The sequence below is a fragment of the Hesperophylax consimilis genome, chromosome 1 (genome assembly GCF_061612785.1).
Source record: "Hesperophylax consimilis isolate HC1 chromosome 1, BYU_Hcon_1.0, whole genome shotgun sequence".
In the NCBI taxonomy this organism is placed as follows: Eukaryota; Metazoa; Arthropoda; class Insecta; order Trichoptera; family Limnephilidae; genus Hesperophylax; species Hesperophylax consimilis.
Window position 1 is genome coordinate 33,450,072 of NC_142836.1, and position 15,322 is coordinate 33,465,393.

The following is a 15,322-nucleotide window of genomic DNA, read 5'->3' on the forward strand; positions in this document are numbered from 1 at the left end:
TTCTATAAAATATGCCCACATATTCCCCACAAATATTGTACGTGAGCTTGATTCCCCCTTTTATTATTCGAAATCCATGGGGGAGGGGGTTGTTAGAGAATTTCTGTAAAACATAATTCCCCACAAAAATTATTCAAAATAAGTACTCCCCACAAAGTATTTCAAATCCATGGGAGGGGGGGGGTGGCTACGGAATTCCGTTTCGAAAAATTCCTCACATTTTTCCATTAAAATTTAAAAATCTGAGGTAGCCTAATCGGCGACCAGTCGCCTTTTTGATTTTTTGGTCGCCGATCCTCGTTCTGAGTAGCCTAAATGGCGATAAATCGCCTTCGTTGGCAACACTGGTGAATATATCCATAGAAGGTAATTATCGTATAAATATATCTATGCAGTATATAGATATGTACTTGTGCATTGTAAAAACATAATGGCCGACAGGAATCTTTGATACGTCAACACGAAAAATTTGTCGCGATTATTATTTATTAGGCGAACTTTTGATGAGTATCTACTAGTTAACTGAGGTAAATTTTAATGTTTCTTCAATTTTAGAACAAAACATTGTCAAATAATCAACAATTTTCAAAACCATTGTTTTAGATTTAAGACATTTTGGCTCTGAGGTATTAGGATAGTAGTTAGTGCGAGTTTCGCTGGTTTCGCGCGCTTGGATTTATTTATGTTACCACTGTTTACTATTATTGTCAATATTTTGTACACCTTTTTGAATACACTGTAGTTCCCCCCAGGGTATGCTTTTATTTCTGAAGCTATATTTATATTATTAGTTAGTGTTTTTAATAAATTATAGTGCACGTCTGATTTCACACTTTCAAAATCAACTAACATAGTATTTCGTTGACAGGTCTGGTGAAGCAATTTATTTATGTAAACAACGTTGGATTTAACCACTTCTAAATTTATTATTAAAAATGTTCCTCGTGACAGAATGTTAGTATAATTACGGCGCTTGCATGTTTCACTCTTTGTCATAAGCAGCTGTCTCAAAATAATAATAAAAAAATATATATGCTATGATTGTGGAGTGCTCTCAGCAAAAGTTGTTTTGATGCGATGAGACGGCCCGCAGTACCCGGTCCCACTTGTATGGGGTGCACTACAAATGTATTTATTTATGAAAACTTTATGTTAGGACATACATAGATATTAAAAATCGTATAAAGGTAAGTACGTTAGTGGTTTCGAAGAATCAGTCCTACCTGAAACAACTGTTTTAAATCGTGAATTTGAGAATATTTTCTAATAATACCTAATTAAAAAAAATTAATAACCTTTTCTAACTTTTCACTAACAATTAATTTTCAAATTGTCGACCAATAATGTATTCATTATTGTTTCAGGTATAAGTTAAAGTATCAAAATGATGGGAAAGCGGATAAGTCAAAGCAGCAAAGGAAGGGTAATCAGCAAAGGACATGACGGAGGCAAACCTTCCAGTCCGGGATTGTCGGCTTACACCAAGCCTGTGAAAGTACAGCCAGCCATCCCGCAACCCAAAGTGAAGGAGTCGCCAGTCATTCCTTATATCAGGCTTCAAGACAACCAGAGCATTCTGGCGCGCTACATCGCCGTGGCAACCCGCTCGGTGGAGGAGGGAATAGGTATGGACGAGCTGGACCCGCTGCAGGCTGAACTGGAGAACTTACTGTGCACCGCGGCTCTGAGGACACGCATGCTCCAAACCGAAATAGATAGTATCGATGTTAATGAATCCAAACGCGAGAAAAAAGGCAAGGCAGCGGGCAAACAATTACAGTACCCCGGCAAAAGAAAATACCAGGATGAGAAACCTCTGAAACCTAAGGAATATGTTAAAACCCCCACTACTCAGCCTAAAATAGCCAAATTTAAAAGTTTCACCCCTGTCATTAATCCGGTCACATCCCAGGGTTCCTTTTCTCATGATAATATTTTAGTATCGGATAATACAGTGAAACTAGAAATGCCTTCATTTGCATCCTTACCTAAAAATAATACTCCGTATAAATTCTGGACTTCGGTAGAGCCTTACTGCGGGGCCATCACTCTAGATGACATCAAGTTTCTAGAGTCTCTCTTGGCCACCAGCAGTAATATCTCCCCACCCCCCATCCCTCCGCTGGGCAAGCACTACTCTGAAGTGTGGGCCGATGAACATATCTCCGATGAACAGCTCGCTTCTAACCCCTACAAATACAAAAGTAGCGGTATTTCATCGGAAGCTTCCTCTATGCGTAAGAAAGCAGAGAAGTCCATGGACAGTATGATCACGGGCCCCCTTACCCAGAGGCTTGTTTCGGCTTTGATGGATGATAATCCTGTTCCTTTCGAAGTTCCAGACACCAAAGTCAAACAAAACAGTTCAAATAAAAGTTCCAACGCCATTCGCAACTCCCTCAGCTTGGAAAGATGTTTGCGCAAAGAGTTGATAGAGCAAGGCATACTGGATCCCGAGGACTTGCCCCCGCTGACCAACCCTGCCGATGACGAGATATTGACTGAAATAAAGAAATGCCAGGCCGAGTTGGCCGTTGTGCGCAAAGAGAATTCTCATAACCTGCGTAATCTCATTCAATTATGTAAACAGGAGATGCTGAGAATCAACCTGAAGAAGCAGCTGGACCAAGTAGATGCGGAGTGTTTAGAAGCTTACAAAAAGATTCAATCTGCTAAGCAAAAGAAACGTCCTTTATCTAAAAAAGAGAAAGATGATGCCTGGAAGGTGGTGAATGAACAAATTAGATTAAATAATGAAATCAATGCCTTGCCCATCAACGGACCAAATTCAGGCTAATTTATACGCTACTAGTGGAATTCAAAAACTCCATTTTCTCTCTAATTCGAGACGTTATAAGTGCGTTCCATTCTACAAGCGTTATTATTGTCCTTAACAGTTCAATCAGTTTTGTAGCGACGAATGCAATTAAATTAAGAGTATCAGTGAGATTGTTTTAAATCTAATATTAACGAATCATTCTTGATTGTTTGTAATGCACTTAATATACAATTATATTATTATTTGCCATTTTATAAGCAAAACTTGAGATTCTAGGAAGTAATGATACTTTCACAAAGCTAGTCACCAACATTGGTGACACAGCATGCCTTGTGATTTGCTTACTTTGCATTATTTGTAAAACCTTTTTTTTCTCGGGTTCCATTAAATTGTAAGAAATTAATGGGAAAAATTTGAAGTATTACCGACATTTTGAAAATCCAGCAATTCCATTGAAATACTAGATTTTGCATTATTGAGAAATTGTTTGGTTTCGTTGGAATATTGAATTGATTTGTCATCAAATATTTGCATGTTTTTGAAATAGAAGCACTTCTGTTAAATTACTAAATAATAATTTTTTATGTAAAACAATATTATACCTACATTCTTCGAATGGATAGGTAAGTGTACAAAGTGGCGGGAATTGGTAATTTCAGTAATGAAGCGGTTAGTGTTTTAGATGATCTTTGTTGTATAATTTAATATTGTATGGTTGTATTATAACATATTATTGAAGCAAAATCCTCTGTAAAGGTGGCGGTTCGTGTCACAACAGAGACCGGAGACCAAAACAGTGTAGGCAGAGAGAAGATCAAGACCGCTACTTGAATTTAGGCTGAATGTATGTGTACAGTTCGCGAGCGAGACCGAGACGGGAGAATGTATGTGTTCAGTTTGTAAGCAAGACAGGAGACCGCGACGCAAGGCAGGAGACAGCAAGATGGTCTATGTTCCGGACAAGTGGTGTCGCGCGTCTCCTTCTCCATTATGACGCGAACTGACACCTTAAGAGTTTACAAATGACTAGATCCGAGTCTGCAGAATCTTAGTTCTTATTTTTTAAATTAAATTTCTTTAAATAATCTTCACTATTCTTTGATAACTTGGGCATTTTTATAAAGCTATTTGTATACTGAAACATACACAACATAATCAAATAAAATATGTACAAACTCCTTTGTAATATTATGATGTAGGGCCAAATTGGTATGATTATTATTATAAAGCTTCTTATGTCATTGTAATTTGACTGTAAAACTGATGGTTTTATATTTCGTAATAACTGATAGTTTTTACATTCATGAAATAATCACCTACTTGTTAAAATACTAGTGAGCACGCTATTATTATTGCAATGTCTCGAGAATAATTACAAAACAAATTCAAAGGTTTTGGCACTCTACTAATTTTTAATTCGGTACTTGTAAGGAACGATGTTGAAGGAATACTCCAACCAAGGCATAGAAAGAAAATAATACATGAGGAGCACTTAATTTGTTATACAATTATTCCAAAAGGGGGCTATTTAATTAAGGTTCAACACACGCTCGTTATAATCTGTTTTCACAGATGGCGTTAGTTGATTTATTTTATTAAAATACACTTTCTGCAAGGTATTGTTTTACAATATTAAGACAAATTATATGATTGCTCCCGTACATACCGAATAAGAATATGAACAAATAGTTTTGTCCATAAAAAAATCAATTCTTTCAAGATAGGCTCACAAATACAATATTGGATTGAATCATCGGTACAATAATAATAATTGGATAATTTGTAGAGCGCCGTTTTTGTGAAAAATCACCTCAATGTTGTATTTGTATGCCTTTCTCGAAAGAATTGAGTTTTTATACGAACAAAACTATTTATTCATATTGCGTATGTACGAGTGCAAACAAATAATTTGTCTTAATATTGTAAACCAATACCTAGCAAAAAGCGTATTTTAATAAAATAAGTTATTAACGCCATCTATGAACACATAGATTATAACGATCAGTGTGTTTAACATTAAGGTTAAACGGAACAAATGTTATAATCTACGCTATTTAATTGGCGCTAATTTAATTATTTTAGGAACAATCACTTTGCAAGTTATGCTTTAAAATATTAAGATGTTTTGTTTGGCATACATTTATGGAATGTGAATAAATCGTTTTGTCCAAATAAAAACTATATTTTCATATTCCTTACATACAAGTGCAAACAAACAATTCAGTTTAATATTTTAAAGTACAACTTGCAAAGCATTTTTTTCCTAAAATTAGCGCCATCTATAAATGCGTAGATTGTAACGTAGTTCCGTTTACCCTTAAGAGGGACAGCTAAGCGGCCTTCATCATACAAAATTTGAATTTGAGGCTAAAATACTTGACGAAACTAAATAATATTTTTTTATAAATTTATATGTTTGTTGCTGCTTTATTTGTTTGTGTTTTAAATTAGAAAATATAGGCTATTAAATAATTCAATTTTTAACTATTTTAGTGTCAACTTTGAAATTTTTTTGTGAATTATTGGTTATTATTTAAAAAAATAATCTTATCCAACCTACTATTTAAACGCAAAAATATAAATTAAAATATTGAAAAAAAAGGCGTTTTTATGTCTGAATTTAAAATTTATGTGCGACTAATTTGTGTTCCAGCATAAATTGGTCATTTGTAAAATAAACCCATAAAAATAGTTTTTTTACATATTTAATATTTCATTATACAGGGTGTATCGGCAAGTACCCGACAAACTTTAACCAGCTATTCCTCAGCACATTTGGAGTAAAAAATGTTATGGGCGCTTTGCTGTCCGGTAACATTTTTTTTCCATTAAAAATAAAAAATAAATAAAAAATCCACACTCCGTCACTGTCATTTGCATTGTTTCTCGTGTTCAACAGCTGTTATTAGCAAGTATGTCAAAAAGTGTCCTCGCTCTTTCGTACACACTAAATAATAATAGTTAAAAATGAGACGAATGGTGCCGTGCCATTTCGTTGTGATTGTAAAAGCGCACCAACGTAGGTACGTACGTACATTATTCAACGAAACTCGAACAAAATATTGCCAGACGGGTTTTCAAACATTGACAAAGGATAAAACATTGGTGACATGTGGTGAAAATATGAATAATAATTTTTTTATTAAAAAAAAATGTTACCGGACAGCAAGTGCCCATAACATTTTTTACTCCAAATGTGCTAAGGAATAGCTGGTTAAAGTTTGTCGGGTACGTGCCGATACACCCTGTATATGCATACTAAAAAACAAGATTTTTTTTTTTAGTGATTACTTAATGGTAATCACTAATAATTGCCAAACTTGCCTCTAAAATTGTTAAAAATCGATTTCTTTATCTGTCCATATTTTATAATTTGAAACACAAATAAATAAAGTAGCACATATCCGTACTAGTTTTTGGCTAAATTTGATTTAAAAAAAATATTATTCAGTTTCACTGGGTATTTTGGCCTCAAATCCAAATTTAAATTTTGTATGAAAAAGACCGTGCAACCATTCCCCTTAATGCTACGTGTACATACGCGAGCCGAACTGAACTTCATCTTATAGGAAAGGAACGAAACGACTGCAAATACCGCGAAAAACCGCTTGCTTATGCTTCGTTCCTTTTCTGTAATTCGTGGCTCGGTTCACAAATGTATACGTACCATAACACAATTCGTGATAACCATTCTAGGTCTATTCATTGTTCTGTGGTGGAATAACTTATATATTGAAGATGGTGTAAGGAAGAAGCGGAAAGACTTGATGACCAATGACTGGAAAAAGAAGCCTATCCAACTATTTGTTGGTTAAAATAGATTTTAGTTGGATAGATATTATAATACTTGTTATAGGACTTTAAAAATGTGGAATCTAATATAAATGTCATTCCTTAGAAAAGCTATTGGTTATTTAAATTGTGAAATATTTAATTCAATTTAGTAGTGAAACTTTTGTCTAACATGGGTACACTTTTTAGCCAATTGGCGGATAAAATATTTTTCCTTTTCATTCTTCGACTTATGTTAACTTATTAGATGTTGTTGAATAGTTGCGATAAGCATGTAGGAATCTTGCAGATTCTTTTTCATTAATGTCCACACTTAAATCGTAATACATATTGTGATGTTCAAGTAAACATGGACGGTTTAGGTATTATATTATGAATGTAAAATTATTATATTCCGTGGCGGGAATTACCTCTATTCTATGTTAATATTGTATACCAATATGTAAAATATTGTATTTTTATCACTGAATATATAATTTTATGCTGGTACATTTTGTTTAATTTTTACTGGTGTTCGTACCTTTCCCGTAATTCGTAGCTCGGCTCTTTCTTTTTTCTCGTGTATATACGCAGCATTATACTGCCCCAAAGCATGTTACATATAGTAGTTATATACCATTGGCCTTAACAACCGTGTATGGTAAATGGTTGTTTATCAGTTGTGTAAAGTTTAAAACGTGCTTTTTAGTAAGGGGCTGTGTTAGGATGTTGCAGGCACTGGTAAGCCCTGGCTTTACATCTGCACTTCCACTATAAGTGAATACAATATATCGTCGCTGTGAAGTGAAAAGTCACTAACAAATTGACAGTTTTGAGGGTGTTTCGTGGGCGATGCCATACGTAGTAATGCAAAATCATGTGCTTTTGGTTTGAAAATTTGGTCGCCTAAAAATGTTTCAGATGCTTTAATTAAATACTGCGAGTAGAATACATCTTGGCCTTTGAAATAATCGAGTATTTTTTAGATAAGTCTTTTTTTAGGCCCAGAAAAAAATAATGTATAAGGCCTATGAAAACTGCTTTAAAGTTCAAAATCTCCTACTTACGAACCCATTCTCGGTTATGATTTTACTGTATAATGTGACAAATTAAGTTATTTATAAAATGATCGAAAAAAATTAAATATTTATGCCTGAACATCCACAAAATAAAATAAAAGGCACTTTTTGGCCATGTTTTTTTCTTGCATAAATCAAAACTGACATTCTGATGCAAAATGCTTGTATTTTTTTTTAAAGAAAAGCCCACTAGGGCGTGTAATAAATAAATATTTCGGGTTGTTATTGATAGCGGCTCAATTTAAAATATTACACGACGTAGTGCATTGCCTTAAATGCGAAGCTCGTTATATTCTACGTGTTCTTAGATGGCTTTAATTAATTTATTTTATTAAAAACGCTTTTTGCAAGGTATTACTTTATAATATTAAGACAAATTATTTGTTTGCGCCCGTACATATGCAATATGACTAGGAATAAATAGTTTTGTTCATTTAAAAACTCAATTCTTTCGAGAAAGGCATAAAAATAAAAGATTGTACCGATGATTCAGTCCAATACTCAGGGCTGGCCCTTATAGTCCAAGCGATGACTGTAAAAATCCCATCCCATAGGCCACATGAACCGTATTAGTACTGGGCTTCAACCCCAAATAAGATTAGTTAAAAAAACGCATTCATCCAGATTTCGGCCTGGGAGGAGTCCTGGAAAGCGACGACTTCCGGTGTCATTTTTGGGATGAAAATATCCGACGTGCCACATTACCAAAACTAACGGCAAAAGTTGATTGCAAATTTGTTATGAAAAAAAAAATCATTCGGCCAACTTTTGTGTGGGGAGAAGTACCGAACAAATGACATTGTAGGTATCCTCCAGATGCGGCAAAATATCTCATCGGCCACGCAAATGAAATCGATGTCAGAATTTAGATAAAAATTCCCTGTTTACGAATATGTCGTTCGGCTGAGGAGAACCTTGTGGTCTACGCGATTATTCGAGCGAAAAATACCTTTCTTGCGACATTTTTAAATTACCCGCAAAGAATTAATTGACGTAAGAAGGTACCTAGGCCTTTAAAAATGATTTTTTAATAGATTTATTTGCTTTTCATATCCACGTAGTACTTGTATTGATGTATAAATACATCTACATTTAATAATTTCTAATATTACAGTAATGAGATGCTAATTTCATATTATTATTCTGCAGGTAATTTAAAAATGTCGCTAGAAGAAAGGTATTTTTCGCTCGAATAATCGCGTAGACCACAAGGTTCTCCTCGGCCGAACGACATATTCGTAAACAGGGAATTTTTATCTAAATTCTGACATCGATTTCATTTGCGTGGCCGATGAGATATTTTGCCGCCTACCTACAATGTCATTTGTTCGGTACTTCTCCCCACACAAAAGTTGGCCGAATGATTTTTTTTTTCATAACAAATTTGCAATCAACTTTTTTTTCAAATTTGCAATCAAAAGTTTTTGTAATGTGGCACATCGGATATTTTCATCCCAAAAATGACACCGGAAGTCGTCGCTTTCCAGGACTCCTCCCGGGCCGAAATCTGGATGAATGCGTTTTTTTAACTAACCTTATTTGGGGTTAAAGCCCAGTACTAATTTGGTTCATGTGGCCTATGGGATGGGATTTTTACGGTCATCGCTTGGACTTTTAGTCAGCGGTGCTGGGCGCGAGTAAAATTTAGACGCCCCTCGTCAAAACAATTAGATCACTATAATCAATAATAATCGAATGATTAGTATTTTTGTGTAGCGCCGTTTTTGTGAAAAATAATGTCAAGTATAATGTCAAATATTGTGTTAGGACTGTTAGGTGTTAGGTATTCTTGGCGCCTTCATAATTCGGCGCCCGGAGCGGACTGCTCCAATCGCGCCTGCATAGGTCCCTGTGCAAAGTTTACTATTGATCACAACTTCTCTGAATGTACATAATTCTATCAACAAGCAATTTTCAAACCTCCTATCTGAATTATTATCTAAACTTCCCACCAGTGCCTGTCTCCGTATTCCAAATAATACATAGGTGAGGAAATGTTATGGGATTGTGTCTAACTCAAAAACGTTGATTTCATTTCGGAGTTATGTTGTGGTAATTACCCTACGAATTACATAATAATTAAAAATGTGAAATAGCTACAAAAATAATCATATATGTGAAAATACAAATACTAATAAAATATTACATCAGATTTACCATGAACCCAAATTACTAGCGCTCATGACTACTCACACATCCAAAAATATATGTCCGTGTCAATATTGATATCTTGGACTTGGAGGAAATATATTATCTTAGGTTGATTATTCTGTACAGTGGTGCTTCTATGCACAAGAAATATAAAAACAAAATTAATAATTGATTTGAAAGATAGGCTGTGGCCAAGGTTCCTAGAATATTTTCTAAGAAACTTGGGCAGTGCTGGGCAGTGCCAAGTGGTTACCACCCTCCCCTTCTTCCGTTCTATCTCCCCCTGGGTAGAATCACCCCCCCCCAAATGATTGCTATACCTACGCTAATGTGGGGACGTCCCTGGCGGTAGTGAAAACCTCAAGGGTGCTGTTAAGTTATTATAAGCGCCTTGGTCGTATGTACTGCACAGTACATACGACCGGCCCTATGTGTATATACATATTAGCCACGTCCTTGGCGCTAGTGAAAATCTCAAGGGTGCTGTTTTAGGTGTTAAGTTATTATCTGCGCCTCGGCGCAGATAGTTGATTTATGACTTGAGCGGACTGCTTCAGTCGCTTCTGCACAGTGCACGCCATAAATAAACCAATCACGACCGCGACCGGCTCTATGCATAATGTATGTATGTGTTATAGTAGATTCAAAGCAATTCAAAGCGAGTTACTGTTCGAAACCATCTACCACACCGTTCAATATTATTTTTTTTTACATTAATCCCACACAAAATGCCCCAAGGATAATTATTTTCCACAGGGCCTATGTCATCTTTGGGGATGCTGTGTGGGGAGCCTTTTGAAAAGTAAGAAGTTCTGGGAAGGAAAAAGGTATGACAGGTGAGTACTAACCAAACCTAATTCCCAAATTAAATGATAAGGACAAATTTTTTAGGCAACTCATCAACCAAAATTGGGTAGTTTAATATTATTATTTTGGGAGGGAAACACAAGGTTCTTACAATATACACTCATTTGTAGTTTGTAAACCGAAATTTATTTATTTTTATCAAAACCTAAAATGGGTTATATATTTTTCTTTCTTTACCGAGCTTCTAGTCTCTCGTTTCAAGTAACATAGAAGTGCATAAAGATAAAGCAAAAAATCAATCTTTTCTATGGTGGTAATTGTCATCTGGGTTCGTTGTACTGAGATTCGTTATACTTTTGAAATTTTGAATAGTTTGACTTGTAATTGGGATCGAAGCTTTCGATATTAAATATGGAAGGCGCCGATACTTCTCTCGCGTGTGCGGTGACCGTTGAGTGGCTATCGTCTCAAGGCTCCATTATTAGAAAAGTAGCTCATAAATTAGCTACATTAAGGTTAATAAGAAACGAGTTCCGCGAAATGTTTTTGGAAATAGCCCATGAAAAATCGGCAACTATAAAACTTCAATTGAAAGGAATAAGTGTACACAAAAAGTTTATGGCAGAAGGCAAATCTAGCATAAAATTTCAAGAAGTTAACTGCTCCGTATTTTTATCGAATGCGCCGCCATCGAATTTGGTTGGATTTTTACGAACATTGTTCATAAAAATGACAGGTGACAAAGCAACTACAACAACACCGAATAAAGTCGGTAATATAAGAGCCCAATTGCTTTCAAGTAAACCGAAGTCAACCGAAGACATAAGTCCTGTCACCATTGCCGATATTCAAAATGCCAAGAACAAGATTTCAAAAGCAACAGCGACGACTCCGTCACCTCCCACGAAGAAAAGAAAATTGACAGAAGATTCCAAAGTACCAGCCGCCAAAAAACTATACTCTCCATCACCCCTTTCAGCTGAGGCTGTTTTAAATGACGAGCAGAAGAAAGTTCTGGAGGCTTGTTTGGGTGGGAAGAATATATTCTTTACCGGCTCTGCAGGAACTGGCAAAAGCTTCCTCCTTCGGAAAATCATCACCGCTTTACCTCCCGATGTCACAGTCTCGACAGCTTCTACAGGAGTTGCAGCATGTCATGTTGGTATGTAGAATTTCAAAGGCGCAGCTATGTGTAAATGAAAATTATGTATGTGTGTTATAATAATGAATATTTTGAAGGTGGGACTACTTTGCACAACTTTGCCGATATTGGAGGGGGAGATGCGCCACTAGAAAGATGTTATCAACTCGCTTCCCGGTCGGCTTCAGCGCAAAAATGGAGAAAATGTAAACATCTAATTATTGACGAAATATCTATGGTGGATGGAAAATACTTTGAGGTAATTACTGTGATATTTTACATTGTTAATTTCTTTTGTTCCCAGCAATGCATTTACAGTTAACATTAAATACAAATATTATTTGAACCAACGGTTATAGTATATTTAAAACATTTTTTTTACAGAAAATTGAACAAGTTGCCAGGCATGTACGAAAAAATGATAAACCATTTGGTGGTATTCAGCTGATTCTGTGCGGAGATTTCCTCCAACTTCCACCAGTTGTAAGTTCCCAAGAGAAAGAACAGAAGAGATTTTGTTTCCAATCTTCTGCGTGGGAAAAGTGCATTGACCTGTCGTTTGAGTTGCAAACAGTACACAGGCAGAAAGACTCTCAATTTGTCTCCATTTTAAACAGTATTAGGATTGGGAGAGTCACAGATGAGATCACTGAAAAGCTTTTAGCGACAGCCAAACAAAACATTGAAGGCAATGGTATTTTAGCAACGCGCCTCTGTTCCCATACTAATGATTCCAAGTTGATAAATGAATCTAAGCTGAAACAGTTACAAGGCCCAGAGAAGGTGTTCAACGCTCAAGACTGCTCCCCCTACTCCTCCAGCCAATTAGATGCCCAGACAGTTGCCCCCAAGACTTTGATACTAAAAGAAGGGGCGCAAGTGATGCTTTTGAAGAATATTAGTGTATCTGGTGGTCTCGTAAATGGAGCCAGAGGAGTTGTTGTCCGATTTGATGAAGGGTTTCCTGTTGTACGATTCACAAACCAGAAGGAGTACACGGCTAAATCGGAACGCTGGGTTGTAAAAACATCTGGAGGAGCTATGCTCGCACGGAGACAAATCCCTCTCAACTTGGCATGGGCTTTCTCCATCCACAAGTCGCAAGGACTAACCCTGGATTGCGTTGAAATGTCCTTGTCCAAAATATTTGAAGCGGGACAAGCGTACGTAGCCTTGAGCCGAGCAAAGAGTCTCCAGTGCCTCAGGGTTTTAGATTTCGATTCCAAACAAGTCTGGGCTAATCCCACCGTTCTAGAATTTTATCAGAAATTCAGGAGACGTCTCCAACAATCGGAAATCGTGCCCCTAGGAAGAATGTTGATTAGTAAAAGTAAGTCTAATGGTATCAAAGACTTGCTAAATGCCAAATCAAAAAAGGCTTTATCAAATAAACCCATACTCAATATATGCTAGTTAATTTAAAGCTAAATTTCACTATTATCTTATTTCATACTGGTGGTGGTGTTAGTGATGTTATGAAGTAACATAGACTGAGTTCTGAAAATAATCTAGAATATTTATTTTAACTTACCATCGGATTTGTGAGTTACATGAATGGGCGATGTGCAGTCTGACTGCGCACCCGGCAGTAGGTTAAAATGACACTATGGGGACTGCTGTGACCTACAGTGCAACTGAACTAATTTTGGAATATATGGCAATCAATATTTTATGCAATACTATGGGCAGGGGTAGGGGTTCAATTTTGTACAATATTCTATTGTAAGTCAAATCTTACAAACTTTATGCTGAACTAAAATTGTAATTGTCTTCATTAAAGACGAGAAATTGAAAGAATGATAATTTATTCGACTGTGTAAAAAAATATAGAGGAATTGAAGTAGTCCACCTTTTATTATACGATTTATGTGGTTTAGTTAAATACTTTAGGTTAAGGTTAATAATTATTTTTTAAGTCTTACAGTTTGCAGCGCATTTACAAGATGGAAGTTGATATTATATTGTATTATCTCTTTAGAATTGAGCCCTTATGTGGAGAATTGGCGTTACCGAAATAACGCTTTATTGTGCATATCCTTTCAAATTACATCCAACTACGTTCACAGCCAAAATCATTTTAAAATCTCAACCACAGATTACAGAACAATGCCTAAAGTGATGGCAGGTAGCGTGCTCTCAATACACTTAATTGAAACTGACGGTTTGTGCGATCGGCACTAGGTATATTTGTCATTATGATGATAAAGTTTTATTTCGGCATTGCGTTATTTGTTAACACATTGTAACTGTAACATGTTTATAATTTTTAATTTTCAAATTTTATGGAATTTTTTTTTAGTAAAATGAAAAAATATTGATATGTGGAAAAATGGCATTGTTTATGTTTCTTTTACGCGTATTTTACTCAAAACTGAATTGATCAAAATACATAAAACATGTTGTCTATTAGTTGAAAATTGACTTTCAATGGGTATATGGTCACTACAGTCAAATGAAATATTTATCATCCCATATCTCACAAAACGCTGTTTTTTCCGCAAAAGGACTCAATTATTTTATTAAATAGACTGAACATATTGGGTGATACATGATATAATATTATATTATTTACTTTCTTAATAAAATTAATAATTAGTCTATAATTATACGTATTACATTGTTCTAAAATTAGTTTTATTATTATATTACTAGCGCAGACCGCCGAAAAATCACAGAATATTATATGTAATAAGGAACTTGAGTGAAAAATATTATGGCTTAAAAAACATATTTTCATATAGATCAAATCAACAAACACTGAATCTATATGACTTTATTACACCTGTAGAATGAATAAATCGTCTTTTAAAAATGATCTAAACCGTGAGAAACGCCCCGTGATTGGTCGGCGTGGTCCGACAGCACTTAAACAGTCAGCCCGGGTTGGCGGGCCGCGTGCAAGAATGCGGACAATTTTGCGAGAATACTTGCACACAGGTAGGTACTACTGTGGTTTAATAATTATTTCAAAAGAATTCATATTTTTTATCTAAATCTTGTTAAATATTTAAAAAAAAAGAATTTCACACCAACCGGAGTGGAATTGACCTTACTGTTAACTGACAAAACGAGGTATATACGTAGTCACGTGCACTCTGTTAGATTTCGATCGTTTTGGCAGGCATTGAAAAATGCAAACTTTGAAAATTGTTTTAACTATAAAATCGACATTGTAAAAAAAAAATAATGGTATTTAAGTTAGAAGGTGAACATCCATAGTAATTTTTTTTTTGAAAATTGACTGGAATTCTTTATTATTGTTGGATTTGTGAAGTCAATATGTATTTAAAAAAAATTTGCATCAAGATCACCCTCCACACAGCATCCCCAAAGATGACATAGGCCCTGAGGGAAATTATTTTCTTCAGGGCCTCCTGTGTGGAGTTAATATATAAAAAATAAAAAAATTGCCTATTAATCAAAAAAATTATTTATTTTAGTAATCACAAATTTACCATTCAAATGAACACCATTAGCATAAATAAACCACTCACCTTTAGTAAACTTTAAATCATTAGTGATTCAGATTTAGATTTGTCGAAAACAAAAGAAACTCACATTTCAAATATAGAATTATTATAAAAATAATTTCGG

General features: G+C 35.2%; 2 protein-coding genes across 2 annotated transcripts; both read left to right on the top strand.

Moving 5' to 3' along the window:
• Positions 1 to 402: 402 nt before the first annotated feature.
• Ada3 (transcriptional adaptor 3) lies at positions 403 to 7,060 on the top strand. Its single transcript, XM_089637988.1, has 2 exons — positions 403 to 527; positions 1,365 to 7,060. The coding sequence occupies exon 2, from the start codon at positions 1,385 to 1,387 to the stop codon at positions 2,795 to 2,797; it is 1,413 nt and encodes a 470-aa protein (XP_089494114.1). The 5' UTR covers positions 403 to 527; positions 1,365 to 1,384; the 3' UTR covers positions 2,798 to 7,060.
• A 3,293-nt stretch (positions 7,061 to 10,353) lies between these two features.
• Positions 10,354 to 15,316, top strand: Pif1 (Pif1 DNA helicase). Its single transcript, XM_089632853.1, has 4 exons — positions 10,354 to 10,401; positions 10,960 to 11,749; positions 11,827 to 11,987; positions 12,113 to 15,316. The coding sequence occupies exons 2-4, from the start codon at positions 10,999 to 11,001 to the stop codon at positions 13,139 to 13,141; spliced, it is 1,941 nt and encodes a 646-aa protein (XP_089488979.1). The 5' UTR covers positions 10,354 to 10,401; positions 10,960 to 10,998; the 3' UTR covers positions 13,142 to 15,316.
• Positions 15,317 to 15,322: the final 6 nt, after the last annotated feature.

Bases quoted from the DNA above. Each gene is read 5' to 3' on its own strand.
- Ada3 (XM_089637988.1), top strand. From the start codon at position 1,385: ATGATGGGAAAGCGGATAAGTCAAAGCAGCAAAGGAAGGGTAATCAGC.
- Pif1 (XM_089632853.1), top strand. From the start codon at position 10,999: ATGGAAGGCGCCGATACTTCTCTCGCGTGTGCGGTGACCGTTGAGTGG. The intron at 11,750-11,826 runs GTATGTAGAATT...AATATTTTGAAG, and splicing joins AGTTGCAGCATGTCATGTTG to GTGGGACTACTTTGCACAAC. The intron at 11,988-12,112 runs GTAATTACTGTG...TTTTTTTTACAG, and splicing joins TGGATGGAAAATACTTTGAG to AAAATTGAACAAGTTGCCAG.